This window comes from Mustela putorius, unplaced genomic scaffold (assembly GCF_011764305.1).
Source record: "Mustela putorius furo isolate JIRA1106 unplaced genomic scaffold, ASM1176430v1.1 tig00003962_pilon_pilon_pilon, whole genome shotgun sequence".
Classification (NCBI taxonomy): Eukaryota; Metazoa; Chordata; class Mammalia; order Carnivora; family Mustelidae; genus Mustela; species Mustela putorius.
Genome location: NW_025422106.1, coordinates 16,147,376 through 16,172,784, shown reverse-complemented (window position 1 = coordinate 16,172,784; position 25,409 = coordinate 16,147,376). Strand labels below are relative to the sequence as shown.

General features: G+C 39.6%; 1 protein-coding gene across 2 annotated transcripts in view; it reads left to right on the top strand.

The window, feature by feature from the left end:
- AP2B1 (adaptor related protein complex 2 subunit beta 1) overlaps positions 1-25,409 on the top strand; it is a 126,636-nt gene that overhangs the window by 78,413 nt on the left and 22,814 nt on the right. The window contains exons 15-18 of one of the 2 annotated variants that reach the window (XM_004747125.3): positions 1,701-1,742; positions 2,597-2,743; positions 5,885-6,030; positions 9,749-9,878. In XM_004747125.3, coding sequence (XP_004747182.1) covers positions 1,701-1,742; positions 2,597-2,743; positions 5,885-6,030; positions 9,749-9,878 — 465 coding nt within the window. The remainder of the gene's footprint in view (positions 1-1,700; positions 1,743-2,596; positions 2,744-5,884; positions 6,031-9,748; positions 9,879-25,409) is intronic. The other variant, XM_004747126.3, reaches the window with a different exon arrangement.

The window sequence follows — 25,409 nt, the reverse complement described above, 5'->3', positions numbered from 1 at the left end:
TTCTCTCTGTGTCTCTCTCCTTTTTTCTCCCCTGCTTTAGTATATTCTGTGTGGTTTTGCATTCATGTTTTATTTCTCCTGCCAGTTTGCAAAGTCTGGATTTTATTCATCTACATATTCCCCTCATTTCCTGGCATCTTTACATTCCCCATAGTGCCTTGTATCCAGCTGATGTTATATAAGTGTTTGTTTGAATAAAACGTGGTTTTCAGATATGTGCTTTCCAGAAAAAAAGCAGATGTGTGATATCTTTTCTATTTGCTTTCAGACTTTTCCAGTTGTTAAAATTTTTCATTGTGGTGACCTTTTTATTTATTTACACATGCGATTTTGGCTTATTTTCAACCACTAAGTAAGCTTCAGGAACCAGGTTCTAGAAACCACTCTTCAAAGTTTGGAGTGCTCTGTATCTTAGTGAAGAGAATGCTTACTAATGCTAGTTATGAAGCATCTGCCCAGCCCATTTTCTGTCATAGTGGAAACGGGATTTTGTCATAGGTTTCAGTGTTTTTCAGGATAGATTATTATTTAGATTTTAGCAACCCTGTTTCGTGTATTTTTTTCACTGAGAAGATAAAATCCTTTCTCAAATTCTGAAAACCAGTAAGGTTTTGCTTTTTAACATAACAACAGCATGGAGATTTCCAAGTTTCTACCACTAAATGACAGATAATAAAGGAAACAGTGTTTGTAGAGCATACAAGGCATTTGGTGATTCAGAGAAGAATTTCAGATGCACAGTGAGAACTAGGGAAGAGGCAGATGTGGAACTGTAGCCAAAAAAGGTGGTGTTTGCTTTTTATACAGCACCGTTGGTCATGTATATGTTTTATATTTCTTCACGCCAGCTGTTTTCAGCTTCAGTTCTTCTTTAATGCTTTCGTCATGGAAGCCTGACTTTGGGATGAATTATGTCAGAGCCCTGAGTGGGAGAAAAGCCAGCTCAAGACTGTGTGGAATGATTTTCCTGTCACCGAGCTAATTAAGTCCATCTAATTCTCCAATAGTTAGCATCCTTTTACATGCTCTCCAGAAAACTCACAGCATTTCTCCTTAGTACTATCGACTGTGAAAGAGATTTGAAGCATTGCATGCCTTCCTACTTCCTCCCTGGGTAGGGTATCTTGACCTGTCCCAGCTGTTTTCTTTCTTACAAAAGTTCTAAATTCTAAAAAATCACTCTTATTCCTCCTATAATTTTTGAAGCTTGAAATTGCTCAATACTGGTTTGGTTCCCACCTTCTCAGTGGGAAAGCAGGTTTTGTAGATCAAAGCACATTTTAGTTTTTCTTTGCTTTTTTTTTCTCCCTTAAGTTTCTTTTTAGGAGAAAAATAAAACACTTTCACGACATTACTGCTTAGAGTTAGAGCTTCTTGGAATACATAAATCTTTAAATCTGGTTTAAATTTGTGCCTATGTACCCCAGTGGGAAGATTGGATCTGAAACATCCCTGAGATGTCCCAGCTCCATCTTCTTTCCATGTTTTCTCAGAACTCGCACATACCATCAGTACTGCTACTCAGTTGCCCTAGAACGTATTTCTTTGCAATCTAGAATTTCTTTAGGCTTTGGGAGTCAAGTTGAACAGCATGTATTCCCAGCAACTTGGTAGAGCAATATACAGATTCTATATGGGCATCTAGTACTTAGCTAAATCAACTCTACCTCTCTCTCCTCTCTCTCCTTTCTCTCTTTCAGCTTGGCAGTGACCTTGGCGGGGGCATTGGAGGAAGTCCGGCAGTAAGTGCCATCCGTTTTTTTCACCATGGGATGCGCTGCCACCTGTTTGATGCCTTTCCTATGCACACATTCTCAGACGAGCCACCACTGCTGTCTAGCATTGTACACCAAAACCTCTATAGCAGTGTATGAAGGGTAGAAAGTAGCATAGGGTTACTTGGATTCTTCAGAGGCATACACCACATGTGGTGTAGGGACATCTTTAGGGATTGGTGCTCTGGTGTCTACAGAGATCTTTGTCTTCCTGACATTAAAGAGCTAAAGGAAGTGGAACCTCCCATCTTGACTGGAGAAAGCTCTTATTCTCTTGTGTCATCTACAAAGAACTTGAGAGAGTCAGCTGGACTCAGAGGGAGACTCTCCTCGTAAGTGACTGAGGCTGGGGGCTATGAATATCTATCTCCCCCACCCAGCTCCCCCACCCAGGAGAGTTTCCTACTAGATATTTATGCCTAAATGTCTGCACCCACGTGGGAAAAGAGCTATTTTCTAAGTTGGATGCTTCTTCTTTCTATAGAAACAGACTCCCCTCTATTAGGGTACCTGTAGGCCTTTTGCACAGAATCATGGAAGCTAAAATTGGAAACAAACAGAAAAGATCTTGGATCACTCTGTTCCTGGTCCTACTGATTACTTTCTGATAGAACTTCTAAAGAGTGTTTGTACCTTATCAATGATGAAAAAATAACTGTGATGATTAAGAGGATAAAGAATATACTAATTGAACTCCAAGAATATTGTAATTATGTTATGTTCTTACTGTTTTATCAATACTACTAAAATACAGAGCAACATGTTAAGGGCTATTAATCTGTTTTTCCTGGTTTCCCTCCCCCTTGCCTTTTTCCCTGCAGGTGGGACAGTCCTTCATCCCCTCATCAGTGCCTGCAACCTTTGCTCCTTCACCTACTCCTGCTGTGGTCAGCAGTGGTCTGAATGACCTGTTTGAACTCTCCACGGGAATAGGCATGGCACCTGGTGGATATGTGGCTCCTAAGGCTGTAAGTAAAGCGATACTTTCTTAATGAACAATACCTGAATTACTAACATTTTTTGTTACTTCCACTGATACTAAATCCAAGGTTTGGGCCCTTGTCCTAGAGAGTTTAAGAGGAAGATGAAAAGTAGCCTGAAATTTAGCAATATGAAGCACCATAGCATCCTCTGTAACTTCTTTTATAATTAGACTTAAAATTGGAAATATTAAATATTTGTGTTTTGTTCTCTTGTTTAGAAATATTGTCTGGTTTGTCAGCACTGACGTCAGTCTAGTGTAAGTCCGGTTAATGCAACAGTGAGAGGCAGTGGAAGTGGGGGAGGGAGTGCAGAATATAGAGAAGAGGAGTAACATTTTTACTTCTCTTTCCTTCCATTCCCCTTTTGATTGGTGTTACATATGGATTCTAGAGTGCTCTTCCTCACGTTTGGATTTTAGCTTATCTTTTTAGAGTTCTGATTTAGGTTTCTGTCATTGGTGCTTTTCTAGTCTCAACCTTGCTTAATGTCCTGCTCAGACTGAGTTTCAAAAGTGGAAACTGCTGTAAGTGAAGCTTATTTCAGCCTTTGGGAATAGTAGCTCAGTTTCTTGTAATTGTGCCTTTCTGGGGAACAACATGCCTGTTTATTTCCTGAATTCTCTGCCTTCTCATCTGACTCTGGAGGACCTTGTTACAGAGCTATAGACCAGTCTAGGGTCATAACTTTGTCTACACAGCTACTGAATAGAGCAACCAAAAATAGGATTTAAAACTGAGCCATAAGGGCGCCTGGGTGGCTCAGTGGGTTAAGCCACTGCCTTCGGCTCAGGTCATGATCTCAGGGTCCTGGGATTGAGTCCCACATCGGGCTCTCTGCTCAGCAGGGAGCCTGCTTCCTCCTCTCTCTCTGCCTGCCTCTCTGCCTACTTGTGATCTTTCTCTGTCAAATAAATAAATAAAATCTTTAAAAAAAAAAAAATAATAAAAAAAAAAAATAAATAAAACTGAGCCATAATATTTTGGCCCAGTACAGTAACTTGGTTGTGAGGTTTCTGTGTTAGATATTATCCCACAGAATTTAATTATTGCGTCTAAGATTTTCTAATGCATTTGTTTACTGACATTAAAGTACTACATACTAATAACAAATATAAGTAATATAGAAATGGCAGATAGAAAAATAATTTCTCGGGGTGCCTGGGTGGCTCAGTGGGTTAAAGCCTCTGCTTAGATCATGATTTCAGAGTCCTGGGATTGAGCCCCACATCAGGCTCTCAGCTCAGCAGGGAGCCTGCTTTCCACCCCTCCCACCCCCAGCCTGCTTGCCTCTCTGCCTGCTTGTGATCTCTGTCTGTCAAATAAATAAATAAAATATTTTAAAAAAAGAAAAAATTAATTTCTCTGTCCTCACTTTCCCACGGATAGCCACTATTAACCTTATTGTGTGTCCTACCAGAAGAAAAGGATTATGCGTGTACGTGTATGTCTGTGTTCTTTAACAGTATTATGTCCATGGAATATACTGTTTTGCATCTTATTTTTTCCCTACTCTATTATTTTGAATGTCTGTATCCACTCTATTGATGTGCCACAACTTATTTAATCATTCTCCTGTTGATAGACATACAGGTTATTCGCTTGGTCCTACCACCTCCCTTCCCCTTTTTTGTTAATACAGTGTTGCAGTGAACATCTTTGCATATGTATATCCTGGTATACAGATATTTTTTATCCTGGTATATTTTTGTAAGTATGGCTATAAGGTAAACCTGCTGTGTGCTTGATCATTTAAACATTTTAAAATAGACATTATCCTCTTACCTTCCAAAAGGTGACATCAGATTATATTTCCAGCAACACAGTACAAAGTGCCACATTGTTTAAATTTTCCATTGAGTATTATTGACTTTTAGGATTTTTACCCTCCGATAGATGAAAAATATCTTGTGGATGTTTGATTTCATTTTCTTCCTTCCTTTCCTTTTTGTCTTTGGCATGGCTGAATATGTTTTAATATTTATTCAACCACCTACTGATGTTTTGGTATTTTGTCTTAGATGGTTAGAACAGTTCATGAATTTCCTGGGTTTTTTTTTTTTTTTTTAAGATTTATTTATTTTTAGAGAGCAAGAGTGGGAGGAGCAGAGGGGAGGAAGAGGATCTCAAGCACTCTCCCTACTAAGCTCAGAGCCCAACTTGGAGCTCAGTCTCATGACCCTGAGATCATGACCTTAGTCAAAAATCAAGAGTCATACACCTCACTGAGCCACCCAGGTGCCCCCGGATTTTTTTTTAATTAACTCATATAGTCCAGGATTATCACAGGTTCTAGGGTCAAGGATGAATAATGGATTATATAGAGAAGACAGGCATTCATATTACTTAAGCCACATATAAGTACTATTTACCAGAAACTGTAGTAAGAGTTAAAAATATACGTAAGAGGAGTGCCTGGATGGCTCAGTGGGTTAAGCCTCTGCCTTAGGCTCAGGTCATGATCTCAGGGCCCTGGGATTGAGCCCTGCATAGGGCTCTCTGCTCAGCGGGGAGCCTGCTTCCCCCACCCTGCCCCACCTGCCTCTCTGCCTACTTGTGATCTCTCTCTGTCAAATTTAAAAAAAAAAAAAAAATCTTAAAAAAAAATATATATATATACACATAAGACATATATATGTAAGTCCCTTGCCCTTAAGACTACTAATAATGGTTTTAGTGATGATTTAAAAAAAAAAGAAGAAGTATTCAAAGATACAGACATGCTATTTTCATTAGTGGATTCAGTTTCCTCCCTTTTAAGCTTTTTACCAGAGGGGCTAATAAAAAAAACACACTGTACTCATTGGAATTTCTCTTTTCCTTGTATATACATTTGGTAGCAGTAGTCAAGCAGTAAAATGACCAAGTTGAACAGACGATGGAGAACTAGCCAGGTTTTTCATAGACGGTTTTTGTGTGGGTTTGGTTTGGTTTGGTTTGGTTCTTAAATTGAGAACAATCTCAAAATTCAGAGAATATCTAGAGCCTTTTGCATCTGACTTGATATAGTATAAAAATCACCATAATTGCCTGAAGAAGCCAAATCTTAATTTCATCTTTATATAATCAAAATAAATAGCATTGAGATAAATCGTTTGTGGTTCCACTTGGCTCTATACTGTCTCTTAGGTCTGGCTGCCTGCAGTAAAAGCTAAAGGCTTGGAGATTTCCGGAACATTTACTCACCGCCAAGGGCACATCTATATGGAAATGAACTTCACCAACAAAGCTTTGCAACACATGACAGACTTTGCAATCCAGTTTAACAAGAATAGGTAAGAAGTCTGAGTCCTCAGCTTGGTCATGAAACAGCAATGTGCCTTGTGTACAACAAGCCAGTGTTCCCTTTTTTTTTTTTTTATTTGTTTTGGTTATTTATTAGGGTGAAGAGGGATAGGGGAAGAGTGAGAGAGATGATCTTTTTAAGATTTTATTTATTTATTTTGGGGGGAGGGAAAGGGAGCACAAGCAGGGGGAGGGGCAGAGGGAGGAGCAGAGGGAGAAGCAGACTCCCAGCTGAGCAGGGAGTGCCATGTGGGACTCCATCCCAAGCCCCTGGGATCATGACCTGAGACAAAAGCAGATGCTTAACCAACTCAGCCACCCAGATGCCTGCCAATATTCCATTTTTAACAATGTGTTTAAAACTCTCATGTTGGCACATTTGGGTGTAGAGTGAGAGCTGGTCTTGCATGTCTATTCACTTGTCAGCTTTCACTCTGGAGGCCCTCGAAATTTTGTTGGGAAACTCATCCATATGGAAAACAGAAACCAGGGGCGCCTGGGTGGCTCAGTCATTAAGCATCTGCCTTTGGCTCAGGTCACAATCCCAGGGTCCTGGGATTGAGCCGAGCATCAGGCGCCCTGCTCTACAGGAAGCCTGCTTCTCCCTCTTCCACTTCCCCTCCCATGCTTGTGTTCCTTCTCTCACTGTGTATCTGTCTGTTGCATAAATAAATAAAATCTTAAAAAAAAAAAAAAAAAAAGGAAACCAGAACTTACTGCCTTCTTAAAGGATTCTAGGACTAGGAAGTTTTTAATAAACCATTTACACACACAAAAAGTTTTCATTGAAATGCATTTATACATTCAACAAATAATGTTGTAGCATCTATGTGCCAGACATTCTAGGTACTGGGGCTAGAATAGTGAACAAAACAGATGAGTATCCAAAGCCCACATTTTGGTGGGGAAAATGAACATAATTGGTTGATGAACATAGTCTGTCCACCTGTTAGCTAAGTAATGTAGGCAAGCGATCTGCTTTTAGCAATGAATTCTTTGCCTTAATAAGGAAGGGACCATGAAGATGTAAATACTGATTTTCTGTAGTTCTGAAACATCACTGTTTTATATTAAATATCATGCTTCAGGAAACTGCCTGCTAGACTTTGATGGCAGGTCCATTTATTCATAAAAAAGATAATCACACTTGTTTCTGATAAAGTAGTAATTGGACCTTTAAGCAGATTTAATAAAATCTGTCAGTAACAACTTATATCAGTGATTGCCTTACTTATTTCTAGGCATTTGGAAATAACTTTTATACCTTAGATTGAAAGTTAGGTACATTAGAAATCACTTATCTAGGAAGTCTGTGTTTCCTTTTGTCAGACTAGTTCTATTTCCAGCTATTTACCAATTTCAGCCATTCTTAGGAGTTTATAGTGACTTGCATTTTAATTTACTTCTCATTTTGATTTGCATTTCCCTAATGACTAATGATATTGAGTAATTTGTTCATCAGTGTAGTGACCATTATATCTTTAGTGAAGTATCTGCTCAGATCTTTCTTTTTTTAGTTTCATTATCAAGTAGTAAAAGTTCTTTATATATTGTGGGTGCAAATCCTTGTCAGATATATGTCTTGCAAATATTTTCTGTGCCTTTATTTTCCTAACAGTGTCTTTCAAAAAGAAAAAGGTTTGTATTGCTTATGCGCTTTGTGTTCTAAGAAATCTTTGCCTAGCCTGTGGATACAAAGAACTTTTTTCGTGTGTGTGTGTGTGTGTGTGTGTGTTTAATAGAAGTGGTATAGATTTAGCTCTAACACTAACTTTTATAATCCATTTTGAAATAATTTTTAAATGTGGTGTAAAGAGAGTCAAAATGAACTTCTTTTTTTCCATAGTGAGCCTTGAAATCAGATAGTACAAACTCTCCACTTTTGCTCTTTTTCAAAATTGTTTTGGCAATTCTAGGTCCTTTGCCTGCTGGGATTTTGAGAGTGTAGATCAGTTTGGGAGAGAATTGATATCAAACGATACCGAGTTCTAATCCATCAGCTTGCTTTTTCTATTAGGTTATCTTTAACTTCTCTCTGCACTGTTTTATAATTTCTCTTGTATAGATCTTGCATGTCTGTCATCAGAGTTAAGTATGTCGTAGTTTTGATGATATAAAAAATAGCATTCTCATTAATACAGAAGTAATATTTATTTTTCTATGTTGAACTTATGCAACTTTGTTAAATTCCCTTATTAGTTCTGGTGGCTTTCTTGTAGATTCCTTACAGTTTTCTACGTAGATAAATCATTTTGTCTGTAGGTAGAGAATTTTTTGCAAGGAATTTTTCTTTGTTTTTTTCTGTATCATTTCCAAGAGGAGCAATTCGAAGATTAGGAACTAAGCTGCTGTCATGTTTCTATCCCAGTATTGCCTTCAGATAGAGTTTGCTGACCATGAGAACAGGATCAAAAGAGCACAGTGGTTTTTTGATCTATAAATATTACACCAAAATGAGTCGTGAATTATTCTCAGGATCACTTTATTACTACATTTTGATATTCCAAAGCATAGGTTAAGAAAAAGAAAATGTTTCTTCTGCCATCCTATGACTCTTGAAAGATAATTACCTATATAAACCCTATAGTTATATGTATTACCTGTATAAACTCTATAGTTACTTTATAAATGTTATAGTCCCATCTTCCTTCCTGAGGCTAATTAGAACACAAATTCAATATAAATTTATATCATTCATTTGTGTGTTTGTTACACCTGTAGGTCTACTTTTCCCTTTATGCTCCATCTATTTGAAATTCTTGTATTTCTTGTACATAAGACACATCTGTTCTTAGGGAACCTGGGGGGCTCAGTCGGTTAAGTGTCCAACTCTTGATTTCAGCTCAGGTCATGATCTCAGGGTCATGAGCGTGGAGCCTGCTTAAGAGTCTCTCTCTCCTTCTGCCCCTTCCTCCTCTCTGCTTGCCCATATGCTCGCTTTCTCTAGTGCCACTCTTGCTAAAAAAAAAAAAAAACACACCACACACACACACAAAAGCCAAACCAAAATATGTCTGCTCTCATATGTATTTGTTATTTATGTAACTCCAGAATCGGGTTTTTCCCATCTCTTTACTATTCTTGATTGTTATTAGGCTTCTCTATGAAGTCAAACTGGTAGGTACACACTCCCTGCCTTAGGCTTAGAAAGTGACCAGCTTGTCCTAGTTATTTGGATTGTCTAAGCCAGTGAATTTTGCTTAACTTTCATTGTCTCTTTTCCAGTAATTGTGGCTTATATTGGTAAACAAAAAGAAAATTAGAATTACCAGTAAATAATCTTCTGGGTTGCTGAGGCAGGTTATCAAGCTATGGAGTAAAGTTAATTTATCGTACTTTACAGGATGTGTATTCTTAAGTCTTCTTTCTCCCAAGGATTTTCTAAGAAAAGATGTTCTTAAAAAAAAAAAAAGAGAGGAAGAAACTTATTAAATCTGTCTCTCTAGTGGTATGAAACATAAGAAACTAGCAAAGCAGTTCTGTACTTACGAATGTTTTCTCCTTCCTCAAATCCATTTAATGGTAAATGGGTTATATTGTAATCAGTGTTACAGCAAATTAGAATTAAGCATCTTAGTTCCATTGTTTTTTCCACTTAATTTTATTGAAAATTATGTTCAAATCTAGCAATGAATCATTGGAACCCAAAGATGTGGCTAAAGCTTGCCTCCTGATTAACCTCTGGAATTTTTTCATCCACTTTCCTAGCTTTGGTGTCATCCCTAGCACTCCTCTGGCCATCCATACACCACTGATGCCGAACCAGAGCATTGACGTCTCCCTGCCTCTCAACACCTTGGGCCCAGTCATGAAGATGGAACCTCTGAATAACCTACAGGTTAGAGTTTTATTTCACTGAAGGGGTACAACTTGATACCTTTCCAGTTTTATTTCACTTATGTAAAAAATAGCCCCTCTCTCTTCCTCATATTAGATTTGGTCATGGAATATTCAGGTTTGAAATAACTAGGGAGAAAAGTTTATTTAGAGGGCACAGGGGAAGGACAGAGGGAGAGGGAGAATCTTACGCAGTCTACATGCCTAGCAGAGCCCAGCTCAGGGGTTGATACCATGACCTTAGCTGAAATCAAGAGTCGTTTGCTTAATGATTGAGCCACCCGGGCCCCCCCCCCTTTTTTTTTAATTTAAAAAAAAAAAAACAGTCACTCTGGTGCCTGGCTGGCTAATTTGGCAGAGCATGTGACTCAGTCTTGGGGTTGTGATTTCGAGCCTCACGATAGGTGTAGAGTTTAATTTAAAAATAAAAACAGGGTGTGCCTGGGTGGCTCAGTGGGTTAAAGCCTCTACCTTCAGCTCAGGTCATGATCCTGGGGTCCTGGAATTGAGCCCCACATCGGGCTCTCTGCTCCATAGAGAGCCTGTTTCCTCCTCTCTCTCCCTGCCTGCTTGACTACTTGTGATCTCTGTCTGTCAAATAAATAAATAAAATCTTTTAAAAAAATAATAAAAAAAAATAAAAACAGATTGGGGTATGTGGGTGGCTCAGTCCATTAAGCATCCAGCTCACTCTCAGCATGGGTCTTGATCTCAGGGTTGTGAGTTCAGACTCTACACCGGGCTCCATGCTGAGCGTGGAGCCTACTTTTAAAAAAAAAAAAAGTCATACCTTGACATAGGAAGTTACTCGTTCTTTTACTTAACAAATATTTAGAAACTTGTAAAGATGTATTACTTATTTACAAACCTTTTTTTCTAAAGACTTTTGAAGCAGATTTGTCATATGAGAACAGATTTATGTAGAGGCTGTCTTTGAACACACAACCACAAATACGGTTATTTGGATTTAAAGGCTCCCTATTAGCACATAACTATTGTAAGTAGCAGCGTCTTACTGGAGCTCAGAACTTTATCAGGTCTGCAGAAGCCTCTTGATCTTGAAAGTGCTGAATTTTTTAGAATGCTTAAGTACTAGTTGAGAGTTTCACTCAGTTTTCATCTGTTTTGAACTTCTCTTTTGAAATATAAGCCTTTCAAGCTTATATTCAGGTAAATGAAGGCAGACTAGTAAGCTTATAAGCTCAAGTGTAGCAGTATCAAAGGGTTATTAAGACAGATATAATCCCTAGCTGTTGTGGGGTTTTTTTTTTTTTTAAGATTTTATTTATTTGACAGAGATTACAAGTAGGCAGAGAGGCAGTCAGAGAGAGGAGGAAGCAGGCTCCCTGCTGAGCAGAGAGCCCAACGTGGGGCTCGATCCCAGGACCCTGGGATCATGACCTGAGCCAAAGCCAGAGGCTTTAACCCACTGAGCCACCCAGGCGCGGGGATTTTAAATTCTTGTAAGGACAAGAGAGACAACCCTGGGTCCACCTGAGATTGGGAACTGTAACTGGTCTCTGCACAGAGCTGATACCCTGGAAGGGTGACTTCCACAGTGGAAGGGAAACTGGGAAGAATGTTTCCAGTAAGGCAGTTTCTCTCTGGCAAGTATTCTGTATGCCCTCTTACGGCCCAATATTTAGCCGTACATGGCATAATATATGGGCATGTAGTCTAAATTTATACAAGATATGTAGATAGAGCGTTCTCCACACCAGTAATTTAACGTAAAATTGGTCCAGGGCTGGTAAAACTCAGGGTACCTGGCAAAACAACTGGTTTTGCAACAGCTCTAAACTTCAGAGCCATCAGAACTCCCAGCTGAAAGAAAATCTCTTTGAAAGTAAGCTCACAGGGGCCTCTGGGTGGCTTAGTTGGTTGAGCAACTCCATCTCCCTCTGCCCCTCCACCCTGCTTGTGCTTGCTCACTCTCTCAAATCAATAAATAAAATCTTAAAAAAAAAAAAAAAAAAAAAAAACAGCTCACAAATTGAACCATAAAAAGAGGGAAAGGTGTGCTGTGAAAGACAGAAGACACAGCAGACAGAGGATGAGTATTCCCTTTCCACCAAGAACTTGAAATAAATATTCTGAATGAGACTAAAAATATAAAATATGTTAAAAATGATTAAAGAAAAATATCAACCTTCCACTTTCCAGTCAAGACAAGTGGGATACCATTGCTCAATCTTCTGGAAATAGCAGTGTACATCCTAGTACTGATGGTGAGACATCACCAGTGCAGTTACTTGGAGTTAAGACTAATGTTCTTTCAGTAGTTTAAATACCAGCACACCAAGCCTGTTCACCAGTTCCCTACCTTGTTGCCAGTTAGTGGATGCCTCTTTCTCTGCAAAGGGTGTAATGATTTGGAGCAATGATGAGTGAGTCATGAAAGAACTTGGCTCAGACTAGAAGAACAAAACAGGATTACTGTGTAGATGGAACTGGCTGTTACTATGATGAGAGCAGTGTACTAAGGGGCTTTTCCAGCACAGAATCCTGAAGTAAGGAACTAACCCAAATCTACACCTGCTCCTTTTGCATTGAAATCTAACCTCCTGTTGGCCCACAGAGCCTCCAGCACAGTATTTGAGGACAGTCAGCATGAATGCAAGAGTGCTTTACTGTAGAAGTAGGAAAGGGAATTTGGGTCACAGAAACCAGGGCAAATTTTTCTGCTTTTAAAACGGAATCAATAAATAAATGAATGTCAGCTTACCTTCCTATCTGTAATTCCATTTCTCCTTCAGTGAAATGAGCATCCCGAATAAGGAACCCTCATAAGAGTAGTTGAGTCTTAGTTCAAATCCTTCCTTCAGAAGTATTGATTAGGACTAGTAAATTTTTGTTTTTGCAAACTTGAAGTTACAGGACACAGACCTTTAAAGATTTTACATCTTCTTTCAAGGATGTCATAATTATGACTATTTACTCATAAAGTGACATCTCCCAGGGAGAAAATAAGCAAAAACTTAAAAGAAAAACACTTATTTTCTTCTACGGGCAGCTCTATTTAATGTCTGCTGGTGCTTATTGAAAGTAATGGCTAGCTTAAGGGGGGTGGTTAACTTTAGATACCAGCTTCCATTCTGCCCTTGTCCCAGTATAAACAAAAAGAATCAGATATTAACTCCAACAAGTTTAGATCATAAAGATCCAGATGAAGCCAGGTGAAGATTGATTGGTGTTTAAACATTATATTTACATAGTGTTTAAACCCAGGAACTCATGTGGGAAAATTAGTGCTTTTCTACTTCAGACCATAAAATCAGGAAAGGAAAAAATGTTTGGAGTTTGAGGAAATGAAATTCAGAAGGCAGTGTGGGTTAAATTATTTTGGCTAATTTCCTTTCAATATATAGGACAAATAAACCCAGCTGCCAGAACTGTCGTGTAGAACTTAATACAAAAATGTTTTAGGGGCGCCTGGGTTGCTCAGTGGGTTAAGCCTCTGCCTTAGGCTCGGGTCATGACCCTAGGGTCCTGGGATCCAGCCGCACATTGGGCTCTATGCTCAGCAGGGAGCCTGCTTCACCCCCCCTCTCTCTGTCTGCCTCTCTGCCTACTTGTGATCTCTGTCAAATAAATAAATAAAATATTTTTTAAAAAATGTTTTATTACAGTGCTCATCAAATAACTTACTTGCTTATGGTCTGTCTGGTCTGTCTGAAATGCTATTCAAAGGTTGAAAAGACACTATTCTCTCTTAAAATGTAAAACAGATTTTACGTTAGAGACAAGAATTAAGTACCTAGTAGAGATGTGAGCCAAGAAAATGTCTCCTACTGTACCGATGTTGGTTGTTAAAGCCTTTGTGAATCCAATTTATAAACAGTACATGAAGTTTAGCTTGCCTCTGGTGGGATCTGATTTTGAGTTTATTTATAGCATACAATTCTATTCTTTTAAAAAGAGAATTGGTTCCCTCTATTTAAATAAAACAAAAAACATTAACAAATGTCTAAATTAGAATTAACTTCTAAAGGAGTTGTCTCTGACTCTGATATCCTTGACTTTCATTTCATCTGTATTCGTTGCTTAGAAACATTTTCCCAATATACCTCTTCAAACTTGACACCTGGCAAGTGACTGCTTCATCAAGTCAGTGTCTGCAAAAAGACAATAGACTACAACATAACTTGTGTTTGTCCTGGGCTTTGTACAAATGCTGTAAAGTTCCCGCAGCTGCTTGGCTTCCTTTCTCACTGGGCTGTATACACCCTTATGAGATCATTGGTTTTAATTTTGTCCATGATTTTATAAACATTTTTTTTTTAAAGATTTTATGTATCTTTTATGGAGAAAGAGAACACAAGCAGAGGGATGAGCAGGCAAAGCAGGCAGAGGGAGGAGCAGGCTCCCCACTGAACAAGGAGCCCCATGTGGGAGTTGATTCCAGCACCCTGGGGTCATGACCTGACCTGAAGGCAGGCGCTTAACAACTGAGCCACCCTAAAAATAATTTAAATCTTTTTTTTTTTAAGATTTTATTTATGTATTTATTTGACACAGAGAAAGAGATCACAAGGAGACAGGAGGCAAGGGGAGGGAGAGCAGGCTCCCTACCAAGCAGAGAGCCTGACACGGGGCTCAATCCCAGGATCCTGAGATCATGACCCAAGCTGAAGGCAGAGTCCCAACTCACTGAGCCACCCAGGCACCCCCTATAAACAAATTTTTTTAAAAAGATTTTATTTATTTATTTGACAGACAGAGATTACAAGTAGGCAGAGAGGCAGGCAGAGAGAGAGGAGCAGAGGGAGAGGGACAAGCAGACTCCCTGCTGAGCAGGGAGCCCAACGTGGGGCTCGATCTCATGACACTGAGATCATACCAAACAAAACCAAGAGTCAGACACTTAGCAGACTGAGCCACCTAGGCACCCGCAGTGTTTACATTATTAGGACTATACTTCAAAGCTGAGCTAAAAAGTGTAATTATTTTTTTCTCCATAAAACTTTTTGTAAGTAGTTGCATACTTACCTGTTAATAACTATCCCTTCTTGTTAGCTTAACTTTTTGTGTTTTTAATTATAATTCAGTCCCAACTTCCCATGAGATCAGACCCTTCCAAGGAGTCTTTTCACTTTTCACTTTCTTGAAGTCCCTTCTGGAGTCTTTTGACCTGCTCTATTCTGGACTGATTTTCTTATCTGTGAAAGATTGGCCGTCATCCTGGGATCTCCCTTCATCATCACTCTGAAGTTCATTGCTTTCAACTCGTTTCAGTGCTGGGTCTCCTATTATATGGTTCTTTTCTTTGTTTACTTCCTCATTTTGATGAAAAATATCCTCTGGTAGCTTCCTGAGAATGGGTATATAGAGAATAAAGTTTTTGAAGTTTCACATGTTCTAAAATGTCTACTTCATACTTTTGACAGTTTCTGTGTATCTGGGTTAGGAATCATTTTCCTTCTAGTCTGATGTGGTTCTGATTCTTGATTTTTTTCTGCGCTAATGTTCTTTCTTATTGAAAGCTTACAAGAGGGCGCCTGGGTGGCTCAGTGGGTTAAAGCCTCTGCCTTTGGCCCAGGTCATGATCCCAGTGTCCTGGGATCAAGCCTCACATTGGATTCTCTGCTCAGCAGGGAGCCTGCTTCTTTCTCTCTCTCTCTCTCTCTCTCTCTCTTTCTCTCTCTCTTTCTGCCTGCCTCTCTGCCTACTTGTGATCTCTGTCTGTCAAATAAATAAATAAAATCTTAAAAAAAAAAAAGAAAGCTTATAAGTTCCTTTCTCTATCTCTCATATTCTGAAATTTTATAATGATGTCCCTCGAGGTATGAGCCTTTTCATCCATTGTACTAGGTACTCACTGGGCTCTTTCAAAGTGGAAACTTGTAGCCCTCAGTTCTGGGATTTTTTTTTTTTTTTTAAATTTGTAGATCTCCCTTTATTTTCTGTTTCTCTTATTAGAAGTCTTGTCATTTGGATGTTGACCCTCCTGAGCCAATCCCTGTTTTACCTTCTTATTTTCCATCTTTCTCCTTTTGCTCTACTTTTAAAAAACTTTTTGTGGAAAATTCTTAACGTTACAAAAGTAAACGGAATAGTGTTATGAGTCCCTGTATACCGTACCCATCATTGAGCTTCAGTGATCATCTATAGTTAGTACTCTTTCATGTATACCCCGTCCGTAGCCCTACTCCATTTAATTTTGAGGCAGATCTCAGACATACCATTTCATCTGTGAAATTTCAATATATATATCTTTAAAGCAGGTTTCTTTTAAAAAATATAACCACAATAACTGTTGTTCCCATTAAAAAATTAATAAGAATGCCTTAACATGAAATACCCAGTGTTTAGGTTTCCAGTTACCTCCATATCTTAAACTGTTTTGTTTCTATTTTTACTGTTTGTTTGAATCACTAAAGTGCACATATTATGATGGCTTGATATCTCATAATTCTCTTTGGCTACACTGTTCATTATAATGGGCATTAGCCATATGTGGCTATATAAATTGAAATTAATTAAAATAAAATCTCATTTCTTCAGTTGCATTGGTCACATTTCAGGTGCACATGTGGCTAGTAGTTACTAGGTTGGGCATTATGGAAGCAGAACATTTCCACCTTTACAGAAAGTTTTCTTGGATGGTGCTGATCTGTGGGTTCCCTCTCTTATTCTTAATATCTTTGGTTTTCAGCAGTTTAACCATTATGTACCTAGATGTTTCCCTTGTGTTTACCAGGCTGAGGGTTCACTGACCTTCTTGGATCTGTAAGTTGATAGTTTTTCCTAAACTTGGGAAAATTTTGCCATTATTTCTTCAAATTTTTCCTGCACAATTATCTCTCTTCTTCTGGAACTCCAGTTACACAAATGTTAGACTACTTGATATTGTCCCTCATCACTGAAACTGTCTTCGTTCTCTCTGTTCTTTTTACTGGATAATTCCTATTGATATATCTTCAAGTATCCCAACTCTTTGTTCTGTACACTACAGCCTTCTGTTAAATTCATCCACTATAATTTTCATTTCACATGTTGTACTTTCCTCTAGGATTTCCATTTGGTTCTCTACTAAAATTCCCCATTTATCCACTCAGGAGTGTAAGTGGAGAAACGTTTTTCACATTCTAGTCGCCTTCATCCTATCTCTACCCTTTGGTCATTCCTTGGACCTAAGGGCATGCTAACTGACCCTCAGGAAAAATGATTAGTAGAAGTATCTCAAGCAGGCCCTGAAAACAGTGTTGGGTCTGTCTGCCAGGAGCTTCTGTGTGTTCTGTCTGGGCATATCCCTTTGGTCCTGATGATTCTTCTGTCCATGAGTTGCGGGGAGGCCAGAGGAAGATCAGAGTATGGCTTCTAAACCATGAGACCCAGGACCAGAGCTCCATTTTACTTATCATTGAGGGCAACTGGAATCCTCTGTGTTAGTACTTAAATGTCTATCTTCTTGGGCTGGCTTAATTCTTCCAAAAATTATCTTTGACTCTCTTGTCTAGAATATAAAGGCTTTCTGCTAGCTTTCTGGCAGCTAAATTGGGAAAGATGGCTGGAGAGTGTCAGCATTCATTATGCATAAATTCACTGAATCCACCACCCCTCAGCCATGCCTGACACCCTTCAAAGTACCGTGTATTTTATCTTCTAAAAGAATTAATCTCTATTTTTTCGCTGAGGGGCTAAGGTAGCTTAGAGTGGTGGTGGTGGGGATTTGGGACTACAACCGCATTTTAATGCTCTTTCTTTTGGCACTCCCGCCCTGCATCCCCCCAGTCCAACCCATACAGTTCCAGACATGCTGCCAGTCCTGAGTCTTTGAGAATTGTGGTGCTGCTAATCCATGTCTTTTACAGTCACCCAGACTTCGTTGCTATTGTATTTTTTTCCTACCTTATCTTTATAATTTATACCCTTAAATTTTTTTTCTTTAATTATGGCAGAATTTCTTTTAGGAGAAGGAAATCATCATTGTGATTTTTCAGTCTGCTATCTTTACCTGAAAGTCTGATAGCGCCTTTATAAAAATTCTTCTTTCCTTCTATACCACTTTATAATTAGGAGCCTTGGAGGTAAACTTATGGATAAAGAATTGGGTTTTTCCTATATATGGTGTTTGTTATCAATCTGTCGCCTTTAAATCCTACATAAGGATTGTTAGATAGGAGGATGAATTTTAGCAAAAATGTCTCTTGGGTTTTTTCTTTGAATGTCTCTTCTAAAACAACTTCTGGGTTAAGCCTCAGCCTTCGGCTCAGGTCATGACCCCAGGGTCCTGGGATCGAGCCCCACACCGGGCTTTCTGCTCAGCAGGAAGCCTGCTTCCCTTCCTCTCTCTCTCTGCCTGCCTCTCTGCCTACTTGTGATCTCTGTCTGTGAAATAAATAAAACAATCTTTTAAAAAATAAAATAAAATAAAACAACTTTCATTTTAACGTTTGAATGATTAGGGCAGAAAGTGCTGAAGCTCCCAGCTGCAAAGAACACAATCTTACAGTCCTATTTATTCATATCTTTAAGATCTTAGTCAGCCAAAAGGGTTTTTTGCCAGTGTGTGGCCTTGAGAAAATTCTGTCCCTTGCTACTCCTACATTTGAGTCGCAGCCTGTGAGACAATCAGTTGCAGATGGTCCCTGTCCCTGGTATTTCATGGCTTACATATGTCAGTTCACACTCAGAAAGCCCACAGCTGTAGCTGTTACACCAAAAAAACTGATAAATGCTTCCAAATGGAAGACCTTTTCAGCAGCTTCCATCAGATGAAGCTAACCAGCTTGGCATTTGCTGAGTTTTCTTGACTGTTGTGCAAGCCAAACAGGTTCAGTATTGAAAACGTCCTTTGGTCTCCCAGGATCCACAGTTGAGGACTATGCACTCTGGTTGCTTTTATGGGACTGCACGTTGCTTGAACAGCTGTGGAGACCTTGAAGTGGTGGATTTTATGGGAGCTGTAAGAGATTCCCAGGTCAGACAGGTAGAGCCAGGGCTGAAAATAACCCCTGTAGACAGGACAGAACCTGAAATATTCCATTAGCACTGTGTAGGTCATGGAGGCTTGGTTATGAAGGATGAAAACATTTTACTACCAAAGAAAGAAAAAATTACTTTCTGTGATTGCTGCTTCCAATTTGATGTACTTTTCATGTCTCATCTGAGAATTTAGAGTATCTTATGTACTAGATACTGCTTTTTTACTAGGTTATCCCTGTTGAGAATATTCCTTATCTTTTTTATTAAGGTAATCAAGATTCTACTGGGCAGTATCTTTTGTCTTTCTGTAACTGACACTCAGATACTGGCTTCTGAGACTCTCTGTTAGGATATATCTATTAATAGCAACTTCCATCTTTGAAGAACCACCATAAGCAGTAGACAAGAATTCTGTATTTTGATAAGCAGAGCTGGTCCAGGTGGATCATAAATCTGGCATCAGTGGCAGGACACAGTTGTTCCTGGAATCCAGAATTCAGTTCTCAGAACACCCAAGCTTGGGACCTAGTTCCTCATTAAAAAAAAAAAAAAAAAAAAAAAAAAAAAGGAGGGGGGGTGGGTCTGAGATCAGATTACTTAAGTAACAGAGCCCCAAGCTGCAAATCTTGAGCAATAATGAATTTCACACAGTAGTTCCAAAGTGGTTAATAAAAGTGATTTGTGGGGGCACCTAGGTGACTCAGTGGGTTAAGCCTCTGCCTTCGGCTCAGGTCATGATCTCAGGGTCCTGGGATCGAACCCCGCATCGGTCTCTCTGCTCAGCAGGGAGCCTGCTTCCCCTTCTCTCTTGGCCTGCCTCTGCCTACTTGTGATCTCTGTCTATCAAATAAATAAAAATTTTAAAAATTTTCCAAAAAAAATTTGTGGGTTTTATCTATTAAAATCCCAGCCTTCTTTATGTCATGATGTTAGCTTAGGAGTGGATGATGAAAAATGGAATCGGGGCACCTGGGTGGCTCAGTCATTAAGCGTCTGCTTTCGGCTCCAATCATGATGCCACAGTCCTGCGATCGGACCCTGTATTGGGTTCCCTGTTCAGCGGGAGGCCTGCTTCTCCCTCTCCTGCCTGTGCTTGTGTTCCCTCTCTCTTCGCTCTCTCTCTCTGTCAAATAAATGAATAAAATCTTTTAAAAAATTGAATAAATTGGGTGCCTGGGTGGCTCAGTGGGTTAAACCGCTGCCTTCGGCTCAGGTCATGATCTCAGGGTCCTGGGATCGAGTCCCGCATCGGGCTCTCTGCTCAGCAGGGAGCCTGCTTCCTTTCCTCTCTCTCTACCTGCCTCTCCATCTGCTTGTGATTTCTCTCTGTCAAATAAATAAATAAAATCTTTAAAAAAAAAAAAAAAAAAATTGAATAAATTTTGTGGTTTTGATTTAATAAATAATTGGGAAGTAGATGTAACCATGTGATCTTTATGCAGTAGAGGACTTTGAATTCTGAATAAAAAGCAGGTACCTCTTTCTAGTCCCTATGTTCTCATTATGGCTAATAATCTTTATGCAAACCGTTAAAGCTTTATACTACATCACGAGTTGGAATTAAAGAGAGCTCACTGGGGTTTTTCTCAGCTGGATTGAAGCCCACTTGAGAGCCCTAGCCTGCCCTCATTCATATTAACACTCATATTTTGCTGGAGTATCATGTTGAATGAGATAAAAGAATTTGCTTTATTCATAATTTTTATGTAGGAGTTATGCATAGGCTTCATGGTATTGAGGTCCATAGACCTTGAAAATAAAACTTTCAAGCTCTGGTTTTGTTTTGTTTTGTTTTTTTGATTTATTCATTTATTTGAGAGAGAGAGCAAGAGGGAAAGGGAGAGAGAGAAGGAATCTCAGTGTGCTGAGTGGCAGAACCCAACAAGGGGCTCCAGCTCACAATCCTGAGATAATGACCTGAGCTGAAGCCAAGAGTCAAACGCTTAACTGACTGAGCCACCCAGCCCCAAGCCCTATTTCTGATGGAGTTTACCCTGTATTAGCAGTGATGGCATCTCAACATTTGCATGAATACTACTAATGATTTACTACCCAAAAATAGTCCGTTTATCTTAAAACTGTTAAAAGTTATTTATGTTGAACTAAAATATGTCTTCTTTTAGATTCTATGTGTAGATCCTCGTTCTACAGCTTGTGGTTTTATAGAACAAGTTTCTTTCTGAATCAAGGTTCAAGGTTCATCTGGAAATCAGTTAGGTGGGCCTGTAATGAAAATATATTCAGTCTGAATTCATTTTCCCTTTCAGTCCACTTCAGGAAGGCCTAAATTTATGGAAGGACATTTCTTTGTGTGCACTGCAAATAGATGTCAGTTTTATTGTTCTAATTTTAAGTATAAAAAGTGGTTAGAAACAGAGACATTCATAAATGTACTTAGAATCAGTTACAGTTTGGAGACCAAGGAAAATATTATTTAATCGTTTTTGAGAAATGTGAGTATAAATGGTGGTCCTTCGTGTGGTAACAGTGATCCTTTCCAGGAGCCATTGAAGGAATCAGAAGGATGAAAGCAGAGAACTTCTCAATTCCATAGCTCATGCTCCTGAGAATGATCTCTCTCTTCTGTGTCTGATCTGTTGCTTCAGTAAAGCTAGTCGGAGCTGGCTTCTGCACATGGGGGCCTGCCTGTGTGCCCGGGCATCTTGGAACCTGGATGTCCTCCTTTTGTCCATGTTAAGGTTCAATTAATACAGCAGAACAGAGCTTTGGCACACCTGTGAATCCATTTAATTTATGATTTGCTGCTAATTAATCTGAGACTGTATGTCAATTACCTAGGATCTAGTTTAGATTCTAGATCACTTTTAGCCTAAGATTTTAAAATGAGTAATATTCCTTCTCTCTCATTACTGAGGTCTTTGAGTACCATTGGGTCTTCTGTTTCACAACATACCAAACTGGGGGTGTGGATTATCTAGTCAGATTTAACTGGTAGGTTTTTTGTTTTGTTTTGTTTTGTTTTTTAAGATTTTATTATTTATTTGAGGGAGAATGAGTGAGAGAGAGCATGAGAGAGGTGAAGGTCAGAGGGAGAAGCAAACTCCCCAAATCTCTGGGAGCCCGATGCAGGACTCAATCCTGGAAGTCCGCGATCATGACCTGAGCCGAAGGCAGCCGCTCAACCAACTGAGCCACCCTGCTGCCATTTAATTGGTAGTTTACCAGCCCTGTCTTCACGGTTTTATCATTCAGTACAGTATGTATTAAATTTATTTTTAGGTTTAACAGTAAGCCCTACATAGCAAACAGTTCATGGTGTCACAGGAAGTGGTACTCTAAGAGGTGGCAGCCAGATCTCTCAAGGAAAAGACAGAGAGAGGTTTAGAGCCTATATAGATCTGGCAGAACCTGTTTAAGATAAGACCGTAGGGTTTGCAGAATTGTCAGGCAAGCTGAAAGGCCTGTGGAAATGCTTCTGGAGGAAGAGAGAATTTGGGGTTTGCAGTAGAGGTTTCTGGATAGTAACCAGATTGGTCAAGATAGTATGGCAGGTGGGTTCTATATTGGCTGAAGAGATCACATTTACATTTGCTCTTAAGTTTCAGATTTATTTTAGGACTCCTTGGTGGCTCAGTCGGTTAAGCGTCTGCCATCAGCTCAGGTCATGATCCCAGAGTCCTGGGATCGAGTCCCACATTGGGCTCTTTACTCAGTGGAAAGTCTGCTTCTCCCTCTGCCTGCTGCACCCCCTACTTGTGTGTTCTTTCTCTCTTTCTCTAACAAATAAATAAATAAGAAATCTTAAAAAAAAAAAAAATTCTGATTTATTTTGTCTGACATCTAAAACTTTGTAAAAATGTGGGAGCTACCTGAAGCAAAAACAGAAGCAATGGGTCTTAGCATTCTTTTCCCTTAACCCAGGTTCCTCATGAGGCACCAGCTGCCCTCTCCAGTGACCCTGTCCACATAGGCATGGTTCTTCTTCCTTTTTTTTTTTTTTTTAAGATTTTTGTTGTTGTTGTTTTTTTATTTGACAGAGATCACAAGTAGGCAGAGAGGCAGGCAGAGAGAGAGGAAGGGAAGCAGGCTCCCTGCCGAGCAGAGATCCTGATGCGGGGCTCAATCCCAGGACCCTGGGATCATGACCTGAGCCGAAGGCAGAGGCCTTAACCTACTGAGCCACCCAGGTGTCCCCACAAGGCATGGTTCTATAGAGTTATGATGACTGCTTAATTTTTGTTATACCACTGCCTTGTTAAAATCCCACCAATCTGAAAGAACTTGCACTTGATTTTTTTTTCTAATTGGAAAAGCCCAAATCCCAGCAGTAGTCTCTAGGGCCCTTTGTGAAATAGCCGTGCCTTTCCTCTTTAAGTGCATCTGGCCCACCATGCCTTACTCCACTGTGGCCACACTGGCTCCCTTGCTGACCCTCAGAGGGTACCTGCCACGGCTGGGCCTTTGAATTTGCTCTTTCCCATATCTGGAATGTTCCTTTTCCCAATCTGCATATCTACATGGCTTACTTACCTCCTTCAGGCTTTTGCTAAAATAGTACCTTTTTAACAAGTCTTCCACTCTGGACTCCCAGTACTCTGGACCCTCCCTTACCCTTATTTTTCCCTAGAGCACCTACCCCTGTTAAATACTGCTTAACCTGCTTATTCATTATCACCTCCACCTCCTCTTCCACTAGAATGCAAGCTAAAAGGGCACTCTCTGGTGCACTGGTATTATCTCCCAGTGCCCGGAACAATAACAATACCTAGCACAGAATACTTAACAAATATTTGTTGTTGAATGAACTTTTTGTTTTCATTTAAGGGAGTGTTTACAAATATCAGATGCATGTGGTTCTTGAACTAAACTCAGCAAGGCCATCTCCTTGTCTTAGCAGGCAGAGTATCCCCAGACTCTGTCTCTGCCTGTTGTTTCTCAGTGGCCTCACAGCCTACCCCATGACTCTGATTTAATACCCTTTTACCTGGGTAGGTCTGGCCCCAGGCCCAGTTTTTGTTTTATTTTTAAGATTTTATTTTTGAGTAATCTCTATACCCAACATGGGGCTTGAATTTATGACCCCAAGATCAGGAGTCACATGCTTCACCAACAGAGCCGGCCAGGTGCCCCCCTGTCCCAGTTTTATTCCAAGGACTACAAATTCAAATTCATTTTCTCTCAACGTGGGCAGAGCAAACATTAGAGTCTGTTGTTTCTTTACTCTGCTCATCAGTATTTGAAGGGGTAAGAGCACAGCACATTAATGGACCCTAATTCCAAGATTGGAGATAACTAGGAAAATAGAATATATTACTGTTCTAATATTTGGAGAATGTTTTCTGTTGCTAACCTATGTCTGAGTGCCACTTTAAATAAAACAAATTGCCACCATGCAACTATTTATTAAACTGCTATCCTAATTGCCTAAGACTATTTTGGATGATATTTTCAGAGTAAATTGGAAGCTGAAGGGTATTCTGTAAGTGTCTTAGAGCTTCAGAGAAAACCAAAATCATTTGGATGCCTGATAGGAATTAGAGCTGAACAATTCCCTTTTACTGTGAGACCAGAAAGAAGCTTTTTTCACAATCCTGATAGACACAAAGCTGTAGGGAGACAAATTTTAATAGGAAGAGCAAAAAATATTGTTTTTGCTAGCAAATCACTGTATCTCATTCCATTCTTTGCTAGGAAACAATTTTTTCAGATACTCAAAACTATCTAACTTTTGCCTTTATAGGAAAAGAGAACCCTAAAAAAAATAATAATAAAAAGTGAAGTTAATGGTCTAGCACTTCCCAGTTCCAGAATTTTTGCACTTGGTATCAGAAAAGTATACTTTGGTGGGAATGGGTATGATTGTTTATGAATTCAGAGATAAGGAGAAAAAGGGTCTAGACCCTTTGGGGCTGAAATCCATGCCAGCCTGAGCTGTCACAAAGCTGGCCTTGTGCTTTCGGCCTACCTGTGGGGCCTGCCCGCCATATGGGTCATCTTGTGTGAACATTGTGACCTATCCACCTTATTTCCAAATGGTTTTGAAGGAGATGGGTTTCTTTTTTAAAGCAGTACTTGAGGGTCTGGTTTAATTTTCAAAAGCATTACACGGTTTGGTTCCAGTAGCTGTGGCGCTGGTACAGTGCCTTGGGTCTTTGGCGGACAGTCATCATTCTGATGTCCTCTTGACCAAATGAGAAGCTTCTGACAGTTTAATCCAGAAGTCTTTTAAGCCACCATCTATCCTTACCACTTTACAGTCTTCCATCTTTTCTTTGGTGTTCTGGAGATTTCAGTTGGCCTGCATTCTAATTCATTCTAATTCGTGGTGTAAACTCTTGGGAGTTTTTGGCATTGAGATAAAGCAAATCTCCTGACAAGGTAGGGACCGCAGAAGGAGCCTTATTGTTTTGGTTTCTTTCTACCTCCTTTCGAAACTGGTCCTACTAAGAGAGGTTGGCTCTTAGGATCTCACTACTGTTCTAAAGGCCCATAGTTATATAGTTTAAGAGCTCACCTGGAGGTCTGTTCAGAGCTTTCCTTCCCCCTCTAAGTGCTATTTGAACACAGAACCTTCAAATGCTGGAATGCATGTTGTTTCCAAGAGGAGATTAGAGACACGGGGCCACTGCTTTTAGCAGGAGAT